Source organism: Diceros bicornis, chromosome 6, assembly GCF_020826845.1.
Source record: "Diceros bicornis minor isolate mBicDic1 chromosome 6, mDicBic1.mat.cur, whole genome shotgun sequence".
Lineage (NCBI taxonomy): Eukaryota > Metazoa > Chordata > Mammalia > Perissodactyla > Rhinocerotidae > Diceros > Diceros bicornis.
This window is the reverse complement of record NC_080745.1, coordinates 11878367-11897112: the sequence shown is the minus strand read 5'-3', so window position 1 is coordinate 11897112 and position 18746 is coordinate 11878367. Positions and strand designations below refer to the sequence as shown.

Here is an 18746-nt window from a genome sequence, read left to right as displayed (position 1 = left end):
TAGGGTTTTCTGTATATAAAATCATGTCGTCTACTAACAGCCAGAGTTTCACTTCTTCTTTGCCAATTTGGATACCCCTTATTTCTTTTTCTTGCCTAATTGCTCTGGCCAAAACCTCCAGTACTATGTTGAATAAGAGTGGCAAGAGTGGGTACCCTTGTCTTTTTCCTGTTCTCAGAGGGATGGGTTTCAGGTTTTCCCCGTTGAGTATGATGTTGGCTCTGGGCTTGTCATATATGGCCTTTATTATGTTGAGGTACTTTCCTTCTATACCCATTTTACTGAGAGTTTTTTTTAATTATAAATGGATGTTGGATCTTGTCAAATGCTTTATCTGCATCTATTGAGATGATCATGTGGTTTTTATTCCTCATTTTGTTAATGTGGTGTATCACATCGATTGATTTGTGGATGTTGAACCATCCCTGTGTCCCTGGTATAAATCCCACTTGATCATAGTGTATGATCTTTTAATATATTGCTGTATTTGATTGCCAATATTTTGTTGAGGATTTTTGCATCTATGTTCATTTTTCCTTCTTTATGTTTTCCTTGTCTGGCTTTGGGATCAGGGTGATGTTGGGTTGTAAAATGTGTTAGGAAGTGTTTTGTCTTCTCCAATTTTTTGGAATAATTTGAGAAGGATGGGTATTAAATCTTCTTTGACTGGTAGAATTCTCCAGAGAAGCCATCTGGTCCTGGACTTTTATTTTTTGAGAGGTTTTTGATTACTGTTTCAATCTCTGTAATTGTGATTGGTCCATTCTGATTCTCTATTTCTTCTTGATTCAGTTTTGGGAAGTTGTATGAATCTAAGAATTTATCCATTTCTTCTAGATTGTCCAATTTTTTGGCATATAGTTTTTCATAGTATTCTCTTATAATCCTTTGTATTTCTGTGGTGTCTATTGTAATTTCTCCTCTTTCATTTCTAATTTTATTTATTTGAGACTTCTCTCTTTTTTTCTTAGTGATTGTGGCTAAGAGTTTGTCAATTTTGTTTATCTTCTCAAAGAACCAGCTCTTAGTTTCATTGATCCTTTCTACTGTTTTTTTTGGCTTCAATTTCATTTATTTCTGCTCTAATTTTTATTATTTCCCTCCTGCTGACTTTGGGCTTTGTTTATTCTTCTTTTTCTAGTTCTATTAGGTGTAGTTTAAGATTGCTTATTTGAGGTTTCTCTTGTTTGTTAAGCTGGGCTTTTATTCCTATGAATTTCCCTCTTAGGATCGCTTTTGCTGCATGCCATATGAGTTGGTATCATGTATTTTAATTTTCATTTGTCTCCATATATTTTTTGATTTCTCCTTTAATTTCTTCAATGATCCATTGGTTGTTCAGTAGCATGTTGTTTAGGTTCCACATATTTGTACTTTCTCAGCTTTTTTCTTGTAGTTGATTTCTAGTTTCATAGCATTATGGTCAGAAAAGATGTGTGATGTTATTTCAATCTTCTTAAATTTATTGAGGCTTTCCTTGTTTTCCCAACATATGGTCTATCTTTGAGAATGTTGCATGTGCACTTGAGAAGAATGTATATTCTGCTGGTTTTGGATGGAGTGTTCTCTCTCTCTCTCTCTCTCTCTCTCTCTCTCTCTATATATATATATATATAAAAAGTCCATCTAGTCTAGTTTTTGTTTAATTCCACTGTTTCTTTGTTGACTTTCTCTCTGGATGTAAGTAGGTTGTTACGGTCCCCTATTATTATTGTTTTGCTGTTAATATTTCCTTTTAGGTTTGTTATTAGTTGCTTTATGTACTTTGGTGCTCCTGTATTGGGTGCAAATATATTTTAAAGTGTTATGTCTTCTTGGTGGAGTGTCCCTTTTATCATTATATACTGCCCCTCTTTGTCTTTCACTGCCTTTTTTTATCTTGAAGTCTACTTTGTCTGATACAAGTATGGTAACACCAGCTTTCTTTTGCTTGCCATTAGCTTGGAGTATTGTCTTCCATCCCTTCACTCTGAGCCTGTTTGTCTTTAGACCTGAGATGTGTTTCCTGGAGGCAGCATAATGTTGAGTCTTGTTTTTTAACCCATCCAGCCACTCTGTGTCTTTTGATTGGAGAATTCACTCCATTTACATTTAGAGTGATTATTGATATATGAGGGCTTAATGATGCCATTTTATCACTTGTTTTCCGGTTATTTTGTATTTCCCTTGTTTCTCGTCCCATGTATTTCAGACTGCCAGTTCAGTTTGGTAGTTCTCTATGATGGTTTTCTCCTTATTTATCATTTATGTCTCTGTTCTGATTATATGTTTACTGGTTACCATGAGGTTTGTATAAAAAAATCTCATAGATGAGATAGTCCATTTTCTGATATGGCCTCTTATTTCCTTAGTCTAAGTAGATTCCTTCCCGTTCCTCTTTGCCCTTCAAGTTATTGTTGTCACAACTTATTCTGTTTTGTGTGTGAGCTTGTGGTTAAAATGAAGAGATTATAGTTATTTTTGATGTTTTCCTTCCCTTTATCGCTAATGTTATAATTGTTGCTAACCTGTTCTGATAGAGAGCTGAAATTTTCTGATTTTGTCTGCCTATTTATCTCCTTTTTGAAGGCTTTGTAAACCCTTTCTTTTTTTTTCAGGTATGAGGGCTTTCTTGATTATTTCTTATAAGGGGGTCTTGTGGCAATGAACTCTCTCAGCTTTTGTTTATCTGGGAACGTTTTTTTATTTCTCCATCACATCTGAAGGATATTTTCGCTGGATAGAGTATTCTTGGCTGAAAGTTTTTGTCTTTCAGTATTTTGAATACATCATTCCACTCTCTCCTGCCTGTAAGGTTTCTGCTGAGAAGGCCACTGAAAGCCTGATAGGGGTTCCTTTGTAGGTTATTTGCTTCTGCCTTCCTGCCATTAATATTTTTTCTTTGTCATTGATTTTTGCCAGTTTTTGTAATATATGCCTTGGAGAAGGTCTTTTTTACACTGATGTAATTATGAGTTTTATTAGCTTCTTTTACCTGTAATTCCATCTCATTTCCCAGGTTTTGGAAGTTCTCAGCTATTATTTCTTTGAACAAGCTTTCTGCTCCTTTGTCTCTCTCTTCTCCCTCTGGAATACCTATAATCCTTATGTTGCATTTCCTAATTGAGTCGGATATTTCTCAGAGAATTTCTTCATTTCTTTTTAGTCTTAGTTGTCTCTCCTCCTCCATCTGAAGCAGTTTTATATTTCTATCCTCCAAGTTGCTAATTCTGTCCTCCATAATATCAGCTCTGTTATTCAAGGTCTCCAGATTTTTCTTTATCTCATTCATTGTGTTTTTCATCTCCAACATTTCTGATTGTTTTTTCTTTATAGTGTCAATCTCTTTTGTGAAGAATTCCCTCTGTTCATTAATTTTGTTCCTGATTTCATTGAACTGTCTTTTTGAATTTTCTTGTAACTCATTGAGTTTTCTTATGATAGCTATTTTGAATTCTTTGTCATTTAGATTGTAATTTTCTGTGCCTTCAGGATTGATTTCTGGGTGATTGTCATTTTCCTTCTGGTCTGGAGTTTTGATATACCTCTTCATGCTATTTGACAGGGTGGATTTGTGCCTTTGCATAGTGGAAGTATCTGGTTGCAAATTCCACCTTCTGCCACTGGGGGAGGGGGCGATGGCAGGAGCTGTGTATTCTGAACCAACTGCGATCCCTGGCATCTGTGCCTGTCCTTTGAAATCTATGCTGACAAGGCCCATCTGCGATTGCCCTGCACTGCTGCTTTACACACATATGTGCATGTGCTCTGGCTGGGGTCCCTTGCTCTGGCTGACCAGACGAGCTGGTGCGCCAGGTCGAGGGAGAGGCGCTTTGTTTTGTTTGGGCAATCCTGGAGGCGTTCTCACTCTGTCCTGTCTGTCTGCTCTCTTGGGGTGCTGGCTTGATGAAGATACCCCTGCAGTTCCTTGGCCTCCTCTGTGTGGAGTTTTCCCACAGCTGGGAGGCAACTCGGAGAGCAAAGGTCTTCCTGGGAGACCTGCCACTCCCCACCTCCTCTCAGTGCAGCGTGCAGTCCCGTGGCATAGGTCGCTGTGGAGGAGGGAGAGGAGATCCCCTTACTTCCTTCCACTTCTTCCTGGGGGCTTCAGACATGTGGCTGTGTGGATCTCTAACACATCTGTTGTGTTGTGTGAATGTCCTCTGTTGGTTTATGAATGTCTTTTTCGTCATACCTTAGCGGGGAGAGTCTGAGGGAAGGGTTCACTCCACCATCACTCCTCATTGATTTCTTTATTGATATGAGTTCTTTCTTTTTTTCTAATATAAGCATTTAATACAACAAATCTTTCCATGGATACTGCTTTAGCAGCATTCCACAGATTTTGATGTGTTTTTATTTATATTCAATTCAAAATGTTTTCTCATTCTCAGTGGCCAATTCTGGAACAATTGAAGCAACAATACATTGTAGCGCTGGATAAGAACCCAAAGTACAAATAAATATCTGTGAGTTCATACTGATATAAATAAATTATTGAATATAATAATAAATGTAGAGAAGAGACAAATCTCCCATGCAGAAGAGTTCCAAATAAATTATGTTGATATTCCACTATAAAGGAGATGGAGCATAACTCCCACCCTGTAATTGTGGGCTGTACAGAGTGATTTTCTTCCAAAGAGTAAAATATGGAAAGGGTATGCTTATAAAGAATAACTCTGTGGTGGGGAAACCTGACACACAGCTGCAGCTGGTGACCAAGGTCAACATCACTAGTCATAAATCATGTTTATAAGTATGTATCCTTGATATGGTGTGATTAATATGGCACTTTACCTCTGTGATCTTCCCCAAAACCCATAATCCTAGGCTAATCATGAGAAAAACATCAGACAAATTGCAATAGCGAGCATCCTAGAATATACCTGATCAGCACTCCTCCAACTGTCAAGGTCATCAGACACAGGGAAAGTCTGAGAAACCGTCACAGCCAAGAGGAACCTAAGGAGACGTGAGAACTAAATGTAATGTGGAATCCCAGATGGGATCCTGGACCAGTAAAAGATGTTAAGGAAAAACTAAGAAAATCTGAATGAAGCATGCACTTTAGTTAAAAAATAATCTATTAATATTGGTTCATTAATTGTAAGAAATGTACCATCCTAATGTAAGATATTAATAATAGGGGAAACTGTAGCAGCAGATATATGGGAATTCTCTGTATTATCTACTAATTATTTTTGTAAATATAAATCTCTTCTTAACAATGAAGTCTATTTTTTAAAAAATATTCTCTAATTTCTCTTGTGACTGCTTCTTTGATTCATGGGTTACTTAGAAGTATTTTTTTTTTTTTTTTTTGCTGGGAAAGATTCGCCCTGAGGTAACATCTGTTGCCAGTCTTCCTCTTTTTTTTTTTTTTGTCCTCCCCAAAGCCCCAGTACATAGTTGTATATTCTCATTATAAGTCATTCTAGTTCTTCTGTGTGAGCTGCCCCAACAGCATGGCTACTGACAAATGAGTGGTGTGGTTCCGTGCCTAGGAGCTGAACCCAGGCTGCTGAAGCAGAGCGTGCCAAACTTTAAGTACTAGGTCATCAGGGCTGGCTCAGAACTATGTTTTTTACTTTCCAAGTATTTGAGGATTTTCCAGATATCTGTTATTGATGTTTAGTTTAATCTCATTATGATCCAAGGGGATACTTTATATTAATTCTTTTAAATTTATTAAAGTTCGATTTTTGGCCTAGAATATGGTCTATCTGGGGAAGGTTCCATGTGCACTTGAGAAGAATTTTTGTTCTGTTTTTGGAAGGACTGTTTTATAAAGGTCAGTTAGGTCAAGTTGTTCAGTTTTTTTATGTGCTTACTGATTTTCTCTGTACTTGTTCCATTGATTCCTGAGTGAAGAGTGTTGACATCTTTAATTATAATTGTGAATTTTTCTGTTTCTCCTTTCAGCACTATCAGTTTTCACTTCGTGTATTTTGAAATTCTGTTAGGTGCATACACATTTAGCATTGTTATGTCTTCTCTGTGAATTGATCCCTTCATCATTAGTAATGATCTTTTCTTAAAGTAGATTTTATTTTCTAGAGCAGTTCAAAGTTTACAGCAAAATTGAGCAGAAGGTACTGAGATTTCACATATACGGCCCCCGCACACACATACATAGCCTCCCCCGCTATCAGTATCCCCCACTAGAGTGATATATTTGTGACAATAGAACCTCCATTGACACATCACCACTCAGAGCCCATAGTTTATATTGGGGTTCACTGTTGGTGTTGTACCTTCTGTGGGTCTGGACAAAATGTTGTATGATGACGTGTATCCACCATTATAGTGTCACACAGAATAGTTTCAGTGCCCTGAAAATCCTCTCTGCTCTACTTATTCACCCCTCCCTCCCCCGTTAGTGACCTTTTTATCCCTGGTGATATCCTTGGTCTGAAGTCTACTTTGTTATTGATATATTCTCTGATATTAATATAGCCACTCCACTTTCTTTTGACTAGTGTTCCCATGGTATATGTTTTTCTATTCTTTTGCTTTTAACTTGCCTATGTTTTTGCATTTAAAGTGGTTTCTTATGGGCATTTTATAGTTGGGCCTTGCTTTTTAACCCAATCTCTCAATCTTTGTCCTTTAATTGATGTATGTAGACTGTTTGCATTTATCTATCATTTTATTTTACTTATTTATTTATTTTTCCCCCAAAGCCCCAGTAGATAGTTGTATGCCATAGCTGCACATCCTTCTAGTTGCTGTATGTGGGATGTGGCCTCAGCATGGCCAGAGAAGCGGTGCGTCGGTGCGCGCCCAGGATCTGAACCCAGGCCGCCAGCAGCGGAGCACGCGCACTTAACCGCTAAGCCATGGGGCCGGCCCTATCTATCATTTTAGATTTAACTCTACCATCTTGCTAATTGTTTTCTATTTATTCCTTCTATTCTTTATCATTTTTCCTATTTTTCTGCCTTCTCTTGGATTATTTTGTGATTCTATTTTATCTTCCCAATTGACTTATTATTTATACCTCTTTTAAAAATGTTTTCTTATTCACCCTAGGATTTACAATATACATCTTTAATTTCTCACAGTCTATCTTTTCTATCTTCAAATAACATTATACCACTTCATATGTGTTGTAAGAACCTTATAATAGTGTCTTCCTAATTTCTCCCATCCATCTTTTGTGCAATTATTGTCAAACATTTTAATTTGACACAATAATCACAAAATACATAGTCATTATTTTTGTTTTAGATAGCCAGTTATTCTCCAGAGAAGTGAAATTAAGAAAAAAAGAAAATTTTACATTTAACTACATTTATGGAATATAAATATTTATGGAATATATTTATTCTTTCTGCCTGAAGTTCTTCCTTGCACATTTCTTGTAATGCAAGTTTGCTACTAAGGAACTCTCTCAGTTTTTGTTTGTCTGTATAAGTGTTTATTTCTCCTTTATTTATTTATTTTTTTATTTTTAATTTTTTTTTGTGAGGAGACCAGCCCTGTGCGAACATCTGCCAGTCCTCCTCTTTTTGCTGAGGAAGACTGGCCCTGGGCCAACATCTGTGCCCATCTTCCTCCACTTTATATGAGATGCTGCCTCAACATGGCTTGCCAAGCAGTGCGTCGGTGCACGCCTGGGATCTGAACTGGTGAACCCCGGGCCGCCGCAGTGGAGCGCATGCACTTAACTGCTTGTGCCACCAGGCCCCTCCTTTATTTTTTTTTGAAAGATGTTTTTGTCGGTTATAGGATTCTGAGTTGTCTTCTGACTTGTATTGTTTATGATGAGCTTTTGGATCTGAGGCTTGTTGTCTTTCATTCATTTTGGAAAACTCCCAACCATTATCATTTCAAATATTTCTTCTGCCCAATTCTCTCTCTCTCTCCTATTTTGGGATTCCAATTATAGGAATATTGTAGTCTGTTTGATACTGGCCTGTAGCTTTTGGATGGTCTCTTCTGTGTCCTCCCCACTCCCACCCCCACCCCCCTCTTTTTTCTCTTTCAGTTTGGGTAATGCCTAGTAACCTATTTTTAAGTTTGCTGATTCTTTTCTTGCCTGTCTCAAGCCTGTTGATGAGCCCATTGATGGTATTCTTTATTTCTATTAAGGTATTTTTCATTTTAAGCATTTCTGCTTGATTGTTATGGTTCCTTGTGTCTCTGATGAAGTCTCCCATTTGTTCATCCATGTTGTTTACTTTTTTCCACTAAACCTTTAGCATTGATCTTAGTTATTTTAAATTCATTGTCTGGTAGTTTTAACATCTATGTCATATCTGTCTGGTTCTGTTGATAGCTTCGTCTCTTGACAGTTTTATTTTATTTTTTCTTTTCTTGCTTCTTTGTGAGGCTGTATAATTTTTTGGTTGAAATCTGGATATCTTGTGTTCTATATGCTGAGGTAAATAAAAATGGACATGCCTCTTCCTTTGGTAGGCCTTCAGTGTGAGGAGTTGTGTCAGTTTAGTCAGGAATTGAACAGGGTTTGGGTTTGTTTTTTTTTTTTCTTTTTTTGTGAGGAAGGCCCTAAGCTAACATCCATGCTAATCCTCCTCTTTTTGCTGAGGAAGACCGGCTCTGAGCTAACATCTATTGCCCATCCTCCTCCTTTTTTTCCCCAAAGCCCCAGTAGATAGTTGTATATCATAGTTGCACATCCTTCTAGTTGCTGTATGTGGGATGTGGCCTCAGCATGGCCGGAGAAGCGGTGCATCGATGTGCACCCGAGATCTGAACCTGGGCCGCCAGTAGCGGAGTGCGTGCACTTAACCACTAAGTCATGGGGCCGGCCCCGGGGTTTGGGTTTTGATGTTGCTGTGGTTACTCTCAGTGCACCACCAGCTTCAAGTTCCTGTATTGTTCCCTTGTGCTTAGAGTGGAAAATGGCATGCCAGAGGGGTTACCTCAGTGTCTGTTCTGCCCTCTGCTTTAGGTCTCCCCATGGTGCCTGCACCTCAGAGAAGGTTCCTATCTACGATGTTGTCTATTCCCCAGCAACAGAGTGCTCTTATTTGTAATTCTGTTGCTTGCTAACATGGTTGCAGGTGGGAATGGCATTCTCTTCTGTCCTTGTTCAGCCTTGGACTTAGACAGGTGCAGCGTCCCTGGGTCTTAGAGTTAGTGCCTCCTGAGTTATCCTTCCCTGTTTCAGGGGTGTGGGGTATGTTATGGTCTGACCCCAGGATGCTTCCCTCCCCTCTCTATCCCCAATGTTAGTGGGTCTTAACCTGTACCTTGAGGGTAATAGTGTTCGCTGCCCTTCTCCCAACTCCCTATGCTTTTGATCCTTAGGGGAGATAGGGAAAAAGGAACCAGGTGTGGCTTCATGCCTTTCCTATAGAAGCTACATTCCCCTCTCCAAGCTTGCACCGTGAGGAAGGATTTCCTGAGTTCCTCACCTTGTCTCCAGTTTTTCTCCTGAGCTTCTGATAGGGTCCTTATGTGCATTATCTTTTTTTCTTTTTTTTTACCTTTTCTTCTCTTCATTCGTTTATGTATACGTCTTTATCCTGTGAATGAGTCCATTTTCAACTGTACTTTGTTTCTTGCAGTGTTTGATTTAATTATCAGTGCTATAATAATGTACTTTTGGCCTTTGTTTTTTTAGGTCTGTAAACTTATTCTTCACCTCATTCTGTTGTTTTATCTCATTTTTGAACTCTTAAAATAATTCATACTTTTATTACATCTTCCTACAGATGGTGGAGCTACAATTTAGGTTATGTTTTATTCAGAATGTGTTAAAAAATTTTGCATACTATGTTACATTATTCATTTTTTTCTGCATCTCTCTGTTTTATTCCATCTTGTTCACTAACATGTATAGCTCTGCATCTCTTTGACTTTTCTAATTGAACATGAATGAATTCTCCTTGGCTCTCCTTCTGTTTTATTTGAATCTAGTTATCTTCCATTATAAACTAAACTTTGAGGGCTGGATTTTGCCTGAGGACAGCGACGAGTGTGCTGAAGGGTTGGGGAAAGGAGCAGAAAGCTCAAGAGTGTGGATGAATTGTTGTATGGCAAATATTGTAGATCAGCTTACTCAATGTCGATCACACCCTCTTCCTAGCATACCTTGCTGTATGGCCCAGACAGGAAAAATAAAAATTACATTTCCTAGACATCCTGGTAGCTAGTGTGGGTTTGACCAGTCATATGCACTTAGCCAAGATTTAAATGTGTAGAAAAGCATCCACGTTGCTGGTACACACGATTGCAGGCATGACATTCCTAGTGCCTCACTATAGGAAGGTGGTACATTACTAGAGCCAGCAGTCATGGTGGCTTTCTCATTCTTCCGTGGTTGCTAAGGTGGTGTCAGCCAGGAACCACCACTCAGAGCAGTGGTGTCCAGCTCCCTCAGATTCCACATTGTGGCAAAGGTAGCGCTCTTCTTGGCAGACCATTCTGCTGTGTTATTTTTGGATCATAGTGGGGAAGTGCCTGCTCTTCAAACCCTCCCAATGATGTTGTCAGCACCAAACAGATGGATAAAATTCCTTTCTGTGAACCGGCTTTATGTAAAAATCACTTTCTGTAATGATTGCCGTTATCTGCAGCCCAAGGCTGACCTATACACCTTGATTAGAATTCCTAGAACAGGCTGCAATAAAAAGAAACCAAATTCACAATGACATTAACAATAAAGAAATACATTTTATCCCATAATAGAAGTCCAGAGGTAGGAAGTATTCCAGGTTCAATGTGATCAGTTGCTCAGTGATGTCATCAAGAATATAGGTTCTTTATGTTTTTTTCGTATTTGCTATACTCAGCTCATTCATTTTATGGTCACAATAGGGCTGGTTGTGGTAATCAGGGGACTTACGCCTCTGGGTTTTTGTTCTGGCAGGGGATGGAGGTGGGAAAGAGGCTTGCTTCCCTTTCCCATAAGCCCTGAACAATCTTCTTCTTGCTTCCCATTGGCCCAAATCACCTAGCTGCTGCTGGATTATTCACTGGCAAGGGAATTATTGTGGAATAATTACAAATAGCTTTAACTTACCGTCGGGGTAGAATCAGTGTTGGGGAGTCAATGACAGTGTCCATTACAGTCTTTCTACCTTTTCTTCCCTTTCCTCTCTGCCTTCTCTCAGCTTTTTTTCCAACAAGACTGGAACACAATGGACAAGTTCTAAGGGTTTTTCTTTTGGGGATCAAAGGTGATCAAAATGGCTGCTACTCTTGTGGGAATTTTATCTCTGCTTCTGGGCTTCCTAGACCTCCTCTCCTGCTAAAGTTAGAGATATTTGTGAGAAATTGTAGGATTTCTGTGTCTGTCTCTCCCAACCAGTAGTCTCTCTCTCCCACCCTACACAGGGCTTTTGGGTATAGTAGGGTTCCAAGACAAGATGAGTTTCCCAGGGTTGTGCAGATTCTTAGAAACTTCTATCTCTTTTTTGTGCCTGTTCTTCTGCTTAATTGCTTCTTGTGTATTTTTTGCTGTTATTAACTTGATTTTTGTTCATATTATTTGGCTTTGGAAAGAGATTTTGAGAACTGGTTTCCTTTGAGCATTTTACTTCAAAAATATGAAATTTTAAAAATATTCTTTTAATGTTGACTTTTAGGTTTATTGCATTTTGACCAGTGGACATGATCTGTAAAATTTCAGATATTTGGAATCTAGACTGTCAATGAAACCTAAAAGATCATCATATTAAAAAAATGATTTCCATATCTACTATTAAATAGAACGTATTCTCTTCTGTTATTATTGGTTATAGGTGTATAACTATATAATATATATATATTATCTATATAGATATAGACTGTATGGTCTACACTTATATAGTTATAAGTGTATAACTATATAACAATATATATTATCTATATATAGATATATACATTATATATATCTATTTTTAAATCTTATTAATTACATCATATAGATCCTCTCAATCCTTGAGATGTGTGATGTGTGTATGTGATGTGTGTGTATATGTGTGTGTGTTTGTGTGTGCTTGATCTGTTTTAGAGTAAGAAGTGTGTTACACTCTCCACATGCTCTCATCTCAAACTCCAGGAACTTCCAAACACTTGGTCCCAGGGAGAGCAAAAGTTCTGTCTTTTTCCCACCCAAGTCTCATACATGCACTTCTTGGCATAATTGTCAATACATACACCCAATTCACATTATAAAACAGAACACTTCTCAGTCTACTGCATCTGTTATATTTATAGCACTTGGCAGTTTTCTCCAAGAATAGTGGGTTTTGTGTAATTTCAAGGTACGTAGTCACAATTTTTCTAAGACAAGGATACTTTTTTTCACAATAATAGACTCTTCACCTCTGGAAAAATAAACTTCCATTAATCCTTAAATGGCTATGCCTTTACTTAAGAGAAAACCAACAACAAAAATAAAATCTGCCTTCATATACATACAAGTAACTTACAAATGTGAATTTTTCTCTTTCTTAGGTATACAAATTGTTTCTGAAAGGGAGCTAGCTCAGTTGGCTCAGGTTCGACCATTAATATTCAGTTTTCATGAGCAATCAGCTATCAAGGATTGTTTTAAAATGCTCGAGAAAAAAAGAGCAGACTATGAAATCATCCAGGAATTTATGGTAAACATTTTGGTTTTAACAAAAGTCTGTGTGTGATTTCTGTTTCCACATCACTACCAGAGGGTTTCTTTTCTTTTTCTTGACTGAATACATTGTTTTTGTTTTTAAAGTAACGGGTGTACATAGTAAAAAAATAAAATAACATAAAATGTTATAATGGGTAAAGTCTTTCTCTTTTTCTCCCTTGACTTCCTAGACCCCCTTTCCACTATTAAGTTTATCATATAAACTTCCAGAAAAATTGTTGACAGTGCTTTACTCACTATTCTACCCTTTTTTTCCTTAAAAAAATTTTTTTCCACATAAGAAATAATTTCCAAATATATTATCAGCACATAGAGCTCTATCTTGTTTTTTTTAAGTATTGTGTGGCAGTTAATTATATGGATAAAGACCTTTTCTTTAAATAGTCCCCTCTGATGGACATTTAGATTATTCTAGAGTTTGCTGTTATGTTATAAACAATCACCCCTCTTCACAGGCCTGTGCAAATGTGTGAGTATTCTTTAGAACAAATTCCTGGACAGACAACCAGTGTTTTGTGATATCAAATTTTTGGATCTTTGCTTATGTCTTAAATGACAAATGATTTCTTGTTAATGATCTAATTTGCTTTTCTTTATTTGAAAACCAAGGACTAGCTTTCCATATGTTTTTAAGCCTTTCATGTTTTTTTCAGTGAACTGCTAGTTCCAGGTCTTTGCCTAATTTTATATTTATTCTTTTTCTTATCTTTATATAATGATATATATTTTCTTATTCTTTATATAATGAAGAAATTACCCCTTTTGTATGTGTTATATGCGGTAAATTTTTTTACTTTGTTATTTGTGCACACACACACATTTACTAAGAAGAAATAGCTATTTTTTGGGGAGGAGGAGGGGGTGAGGAAGATTAGCCCTGAGCTAACATCTGCCAATCTTCCTCTTTTTGCTGAGGAAGATTAGCCCTGAGCTAACATCTGTGCCAGTCTTCCTCTATTTTATATGTGGGTCACCGCCACAGCATGGCTGATGAGTGGTGTAGGTCTGCACCCGGGGTCCAAACCCGCAAATCTGGGCCGCTGACGTGGAGCGTGCAGATCTTAACCACTGCGCCATGGGACTGGCCCAGAAGAAACTACTAATTTTTAGTGATCAAACATGACAATCTTTTCTTTTTGGGCTTCAGAGTTTTCTCTGTCTTTTAGGAATGCCCCTTTCACTCTAGGGTCATAATAATTATTTCATGTTTTTTAAATAATACTTCTATGATTTTTTAAATGTGTAAATCTTTAATACAGCTAGAATTTAATTTGTTATAAGGTATTTGGTAGGGACCAAACATTATATAGCTATACAGTTGTTCCAAGATCCTTTTGAAACTTTGGTGATGTAAAATGCCACTTTATCATATTCTGAAGCACCACATATATTTAAATTTATTCTTGGACTTTTTCCATTGACTTGTTTATTCATGTACTGGTACCAAACTCTTTTAATTAATGTAGGTGTATATTATCTTTTACCATCTGTTAAGACTAGTCTCCCCTCATTACTCTTTTTTTACAAAATTGTTCTGGTTCTTCCTAAAGATTTTTTTTACCAGATTAATTTTAGAATTGGTTTGCAGAAAGATTAAAAAGGTAAAAATCTGATCATATTATCCTACTGCTTAAAACCTTCACTGGATTCTCATTCCACATGGCAGTATTTGCCAACATGTGTTTAAAGACTGGTGGTGCCGAGTTAGCTACCCAAGAGTTGCTGAAGAGCTTTTAAAAGGTCCAGACTCTCAGGCTTTATCCACAAATATTCTAATAGAGTAGGACTGGGTGCCTCTCACTTTCCTTTGTATAGGGAACAAGGCCTTCCCAGGTAGTTTTAGTTTTCTTTTGGGCTGGATCATTTTCTCTGTGCCCTCGTTACCATACTGTTCACCAGTTCCCTGAGAGGACTTGTATGCTCCGTGTCTTTATTCCTGTCCCCCACCTGGGATGCTCCCCAGCCATCTTTGCTCTTCTCTCCTTCCACACACAGAGTTTCATATTTCATAACTTCCAATGACTCGGGAAGGCCCAGTTCAAGTGCTGCTTCCTTTCTAGGAGCTTTCCTTCTCATCCCTTCAGGTGCAATCTAGTGCTGTCATCTATACTAGTATCTGTACGTTGACCAGGTCTGCATCTCCAACTGCTCCGTTAGCTCCTTCAGGATGAGGCAATTTTCAGGTGCATCTTTGTGTTCCAATATCTAGAGCAGTGCCGAGTACATACCAAATGTTTGTTGGATTCGCACTGGGTAAAGAAATTTTTTTGAAAGGAAGAATTCTTTAGTTAGTATCCTAGCTATAATTTCTTCATGGGGCAAGGAGTAAATTGTGAGATTGTTTGTATTTTTTTGTTTATATATTTATATATTTTTGTTGTAGTTACTTATTATTTTTGTTTATAAAATGATAGATTTATGGGTAGGTCCTAAGAAGTAAATATTTCTGTATTGGCTTTTTTATGAAAAAGGAAAAATATTGAAATTCAAGGGAGAAAGTATCTCCAGAGAATTTAACATTTCCTCTTCAAGCAACTTGTCAACTGACATCTCAAATTTGAGATCTTTTATATAGTACTTTTTAAATGGGGTTCTGACTTGTCTGCGTATCACACAACATACTTAACGTCAAGTCATGTCATATAGGGGTTTAACAATCATGAACAGTAAACAGAGGCAGTTTTTTTTCTTTTTGTTTTTTTTTTGTTATAGTAAGTACATGACTTATATTTCTTACCTTTTAAAGGCTTTAGAATATAAGAACCTACCTGGTGAGTTCACCTCTGGGAATGAACCACGCAACAGAGACAAAAACAGATACCGAGATGTTCTTCCATGTAAGCTAAAAATGGTTTTGATTATTTTCCTGTTTACATTTGGGAAAAGATTAAAAAGTGAGTTGTATGGCTTTTAGAATTAAGCATTTGACCTGTGGCCACGATGAAGAGCTCTGGTAGCCAGCAGTGAGTGGCCTGGGCGTATTCTTGGATATGCTAGGACATGGTGAAGGTCAAGTCTTCTCTTCTAGGTACTTCTTCCAGCCACTGTCCCAGGGTTATTTACAGCAGTCCTTCAACCTTGTTCTTATGCATTGCTGCTTCTCATGAACCACTGAAAACATAAAGTCTAGTAGTCTGAGATATCTGTCACTTTTGGTACCCCAAGCCCTGACCACCTTCTCTGGCCATTTTGTTTAGACACAAGTACAATTGGGGTTATTTATATCCTGTGTCCTGGACAGTCAAGCTGTCAGTCTTCCCTCTGACAGAAGGCTGCCCTTTGATTGTCTCCAAAGGGCCCTACACATTGCTGTGCTGGGTGAAGCCAGTGCCACTCCGCTCCCCACCTGGTTACTCACAGGATTTGTCTGTCTCAGGCCATCTGAAGAGTGGAAACAAAACACAGCACCATTTTAATTTTAGGCAGGATATCTCATTCTATGCCTCACACTCCTTTCACAGTCGACTTTTTTCCAAATTAAATTACCATTTCTTTTCCTCCAAATTGACCTTCCACCCAGTTGTCCAAGCCAGAAAACTTGGCGTCACCTGCAATATCCCAAAATGGTCACAAAATCCTTTTGATTCTACCTCCTTAATATGTCTAAAATCATTCCCCGTCTCTCAGTTTCTACCGCTGCTAACGTAGATTGAGCCTATTTGATCTCTCAGCTGGTCTCTGTCTTCTTCACTGTCTCCGTTCCCATCTACTCACAGCAGCTTCTGAAATGATACTCCTAAAATGCAAATCAGAACATGTTACTCTCCTTTTAAAGCTCTTCTTGGCTCTCTGTTACTGTCATGGTTAAGTTCTTTCACATGGCGTAAATTTCACCTCTCTAGCCTCAGCACTCCCACAGAACTTCTTTTGGTTTCTAGAATTCATCATTTTCTTTTTCTTGTCTCCAGGCCTTGGAACCTGCAATTCTTGCAAGAACCATCTATCCTCCCTTTGCTGAGGTAATCCCTACTGTCTTTCAGAGCTAGCTGGGTCAGACCTTCTTCGTTTTCTCAAAGCTAGGTTTGGTGTTTCTCTAACAATTTTGTACCATCTTATGACTACCCTCCCTCACTTACCAAACTGTATTTTAATTCTCTGTTTCCGTTTCTGTTTCTCTTACTAGACTTGAGGTGGTTGTCATAAAGATCAGAGTAGAACACAGTGACTGCCATCACTGGGTAAATACTTTCGTGTTTGGTTGGTTCATTCAGATCTAAAATAACTTTGTGATCATAAAAGTAATGAGTACCTTCCCAGGCTAGTTAAAATAATTTATTCTGCTGTCTCAGAAGACAGAAAAGAAGCTGTGGGGAGAGTGTACAGAAGTGCATTGATGGCTGTTGTGAAATCAGGGTGATGAACCACTATTAAACATTTTAAGAGAGAACGCCAACAATTTGGTACCACTTCAAGAGGTCAGAGTTCCCAATTATATAATTCCTATCCCTACATGTGCAGTTAGCCCTTAGAGAGACTGAATGCAAACAGGCCTTTAAAATGCACCTGTCAGGGTTATAAGAAACTTCTTTTAGGGGATGGGGTACATTTAACGTTTGATCTGGCTTGAACTCTTTATTCTGGGATAAGAAAAGTGACAACTAAAGACATGCAAAGATATGAAAAAGTAGGTTAAATGATTAAGGAAAATCATGCAAAACTTTTTGATTTTCTGTTAAAAGAAAATCAACTATTGTTCAACCAAGTTCTATTTAAAAGTTCACTAATGTATCTACCTCATAGATAAATGAGGAAGGTCATACCACAGTGTAATTTAATCTAAAATAAGGCTACTTAAATGACCATCATAGAAAGTTTCTTTGATTTCTTCACCACACATTTCTTGAATTAATAGAGGAGGTTCCTGAAGACTCACGTCAAGAAAGCCAGAGAAATAATTATTTTCCCTCCTCTTGAAATGTTGAGAACACTCAATGGGGGAACTCACACATCTCAGGACAGGGGAGTCCAGGCAGTCCTCACTGCATGGCTCCTCTATGCACAGATTTCATTACTGTGTTTAGTTAAATAACACTAGTCCCTCAACAACACAATTCAAATCTCAGTAGTCACTATATATTATCTGTGAGTAATCGCATAAGGTACAAACAACTTCTAGCTCTTTAGTTTGTAAATCACTATGTAAATAACAGATGCACATCAGATCAGTGACTAATCGTCACTTCTTTTAAAATATGTTGGCAGGTGGTCACTGTGTGCCTGTTACACGCACAGACAGCAAACCACGTAGTTGTGTTGCCTCCTTATCTTTCAGTGATAAACCCACATAACAAAAATAATCAGAAGAGGGAATTGGCCAACAAAGATGAAATTGTAGAAAAGAAAGGAAAAGTGATCGTGCTGGGAGTGAAATTCTAATAGAATGTAAAGAGAGTTATAAAAGAAATAGCTGACCGGGAAAATGTTGACACTGCGACATAAATGAGGGAAGTGCTTGTGACAGAAAGGATGAAGGTATCCTAGAGGAAGTGATGCTGGCAAAAAACTTCACATTAAAGGAACTCTTAGAGCTGTGCCACAACATCGTAAAAGCAAAGGATAAAAGGGTAGAAGCTGATCCAAACTTGCAGGGGAGTCTGATAATTCACCAAGGGGTGGAAAAGATGCTGTCTTGTGAGTTATGTGACAAAAAGACACAAACATTTTTCAAATAACTCTTGATAAGTTTTCTTTACAAATTAAATGCTCTAATTTTCAATGTTTCTAATGTTTTAAATTACAGTGCTCTAAATAAATATTAGTCTTGCTATTTTTCCACTTCGTTTATACATTTATAATGAACAGTAAAAGGGTTTCTAATGTTTTGACAAAAATTTTTAAGTATTATGGAATAATCATAATTTGTCCTGTTGATTATGAGGATCTTTTTGAAGTTTCAGCTTGTACAGTCATATTTATGGCCCTGTATTACTGTGCAAAGCAGAAATGGGCCTCATTATGTAATCCAGAGATTTTTCAGGTATAGACAATATCTTGCATTTCTATAGCACTTGACAATTTACAAAGCATTTTAAAATGCATAATCTTAATAAAATCCCTCTCAAGTAGACCAGTCAGATATTATTATTCCTATTTCACAGATGAGAGAATAAGCTCTCTGGGTCAAGATACACTCAGAACCAACAAGTAATGATAGTGACTGAGATTTCTATTAGTTTTA

The 18746-nt window shown here is 37.6% G+C and overlaps 1 protein-coding gene across 2 annotated transcripts in view; it reads left to right on the top strand.

Annotated features, from left to right (window-relative positions):
- The window catches only part of PTPN20 (protein tyrosine phosphatase non-receptor type 20), a 112434-nt gene that overhangs the window by 71071 nt on the left and 22617 nt on the right, over positions 1-18746 (top strand). The window contains exons 6-7 of one of the 2 annotated variants that reach the window (XM_058542841.1): positions 12394-12542; positions 15315-15405. The exons of the other annotated variant lie outside the window; for it this stretch is intronic. Of the exons in view, the coding sequence (XP_058398824.1) occupies positions 12394-12542; positions 15315-15405 (240 nt within the window). The remainder of the gene's footprint in view (positions 1-12393; positions 12543-15314; positions 15406-18746) is intronic. 2 annotated transcript variants of the gene reach the window in all.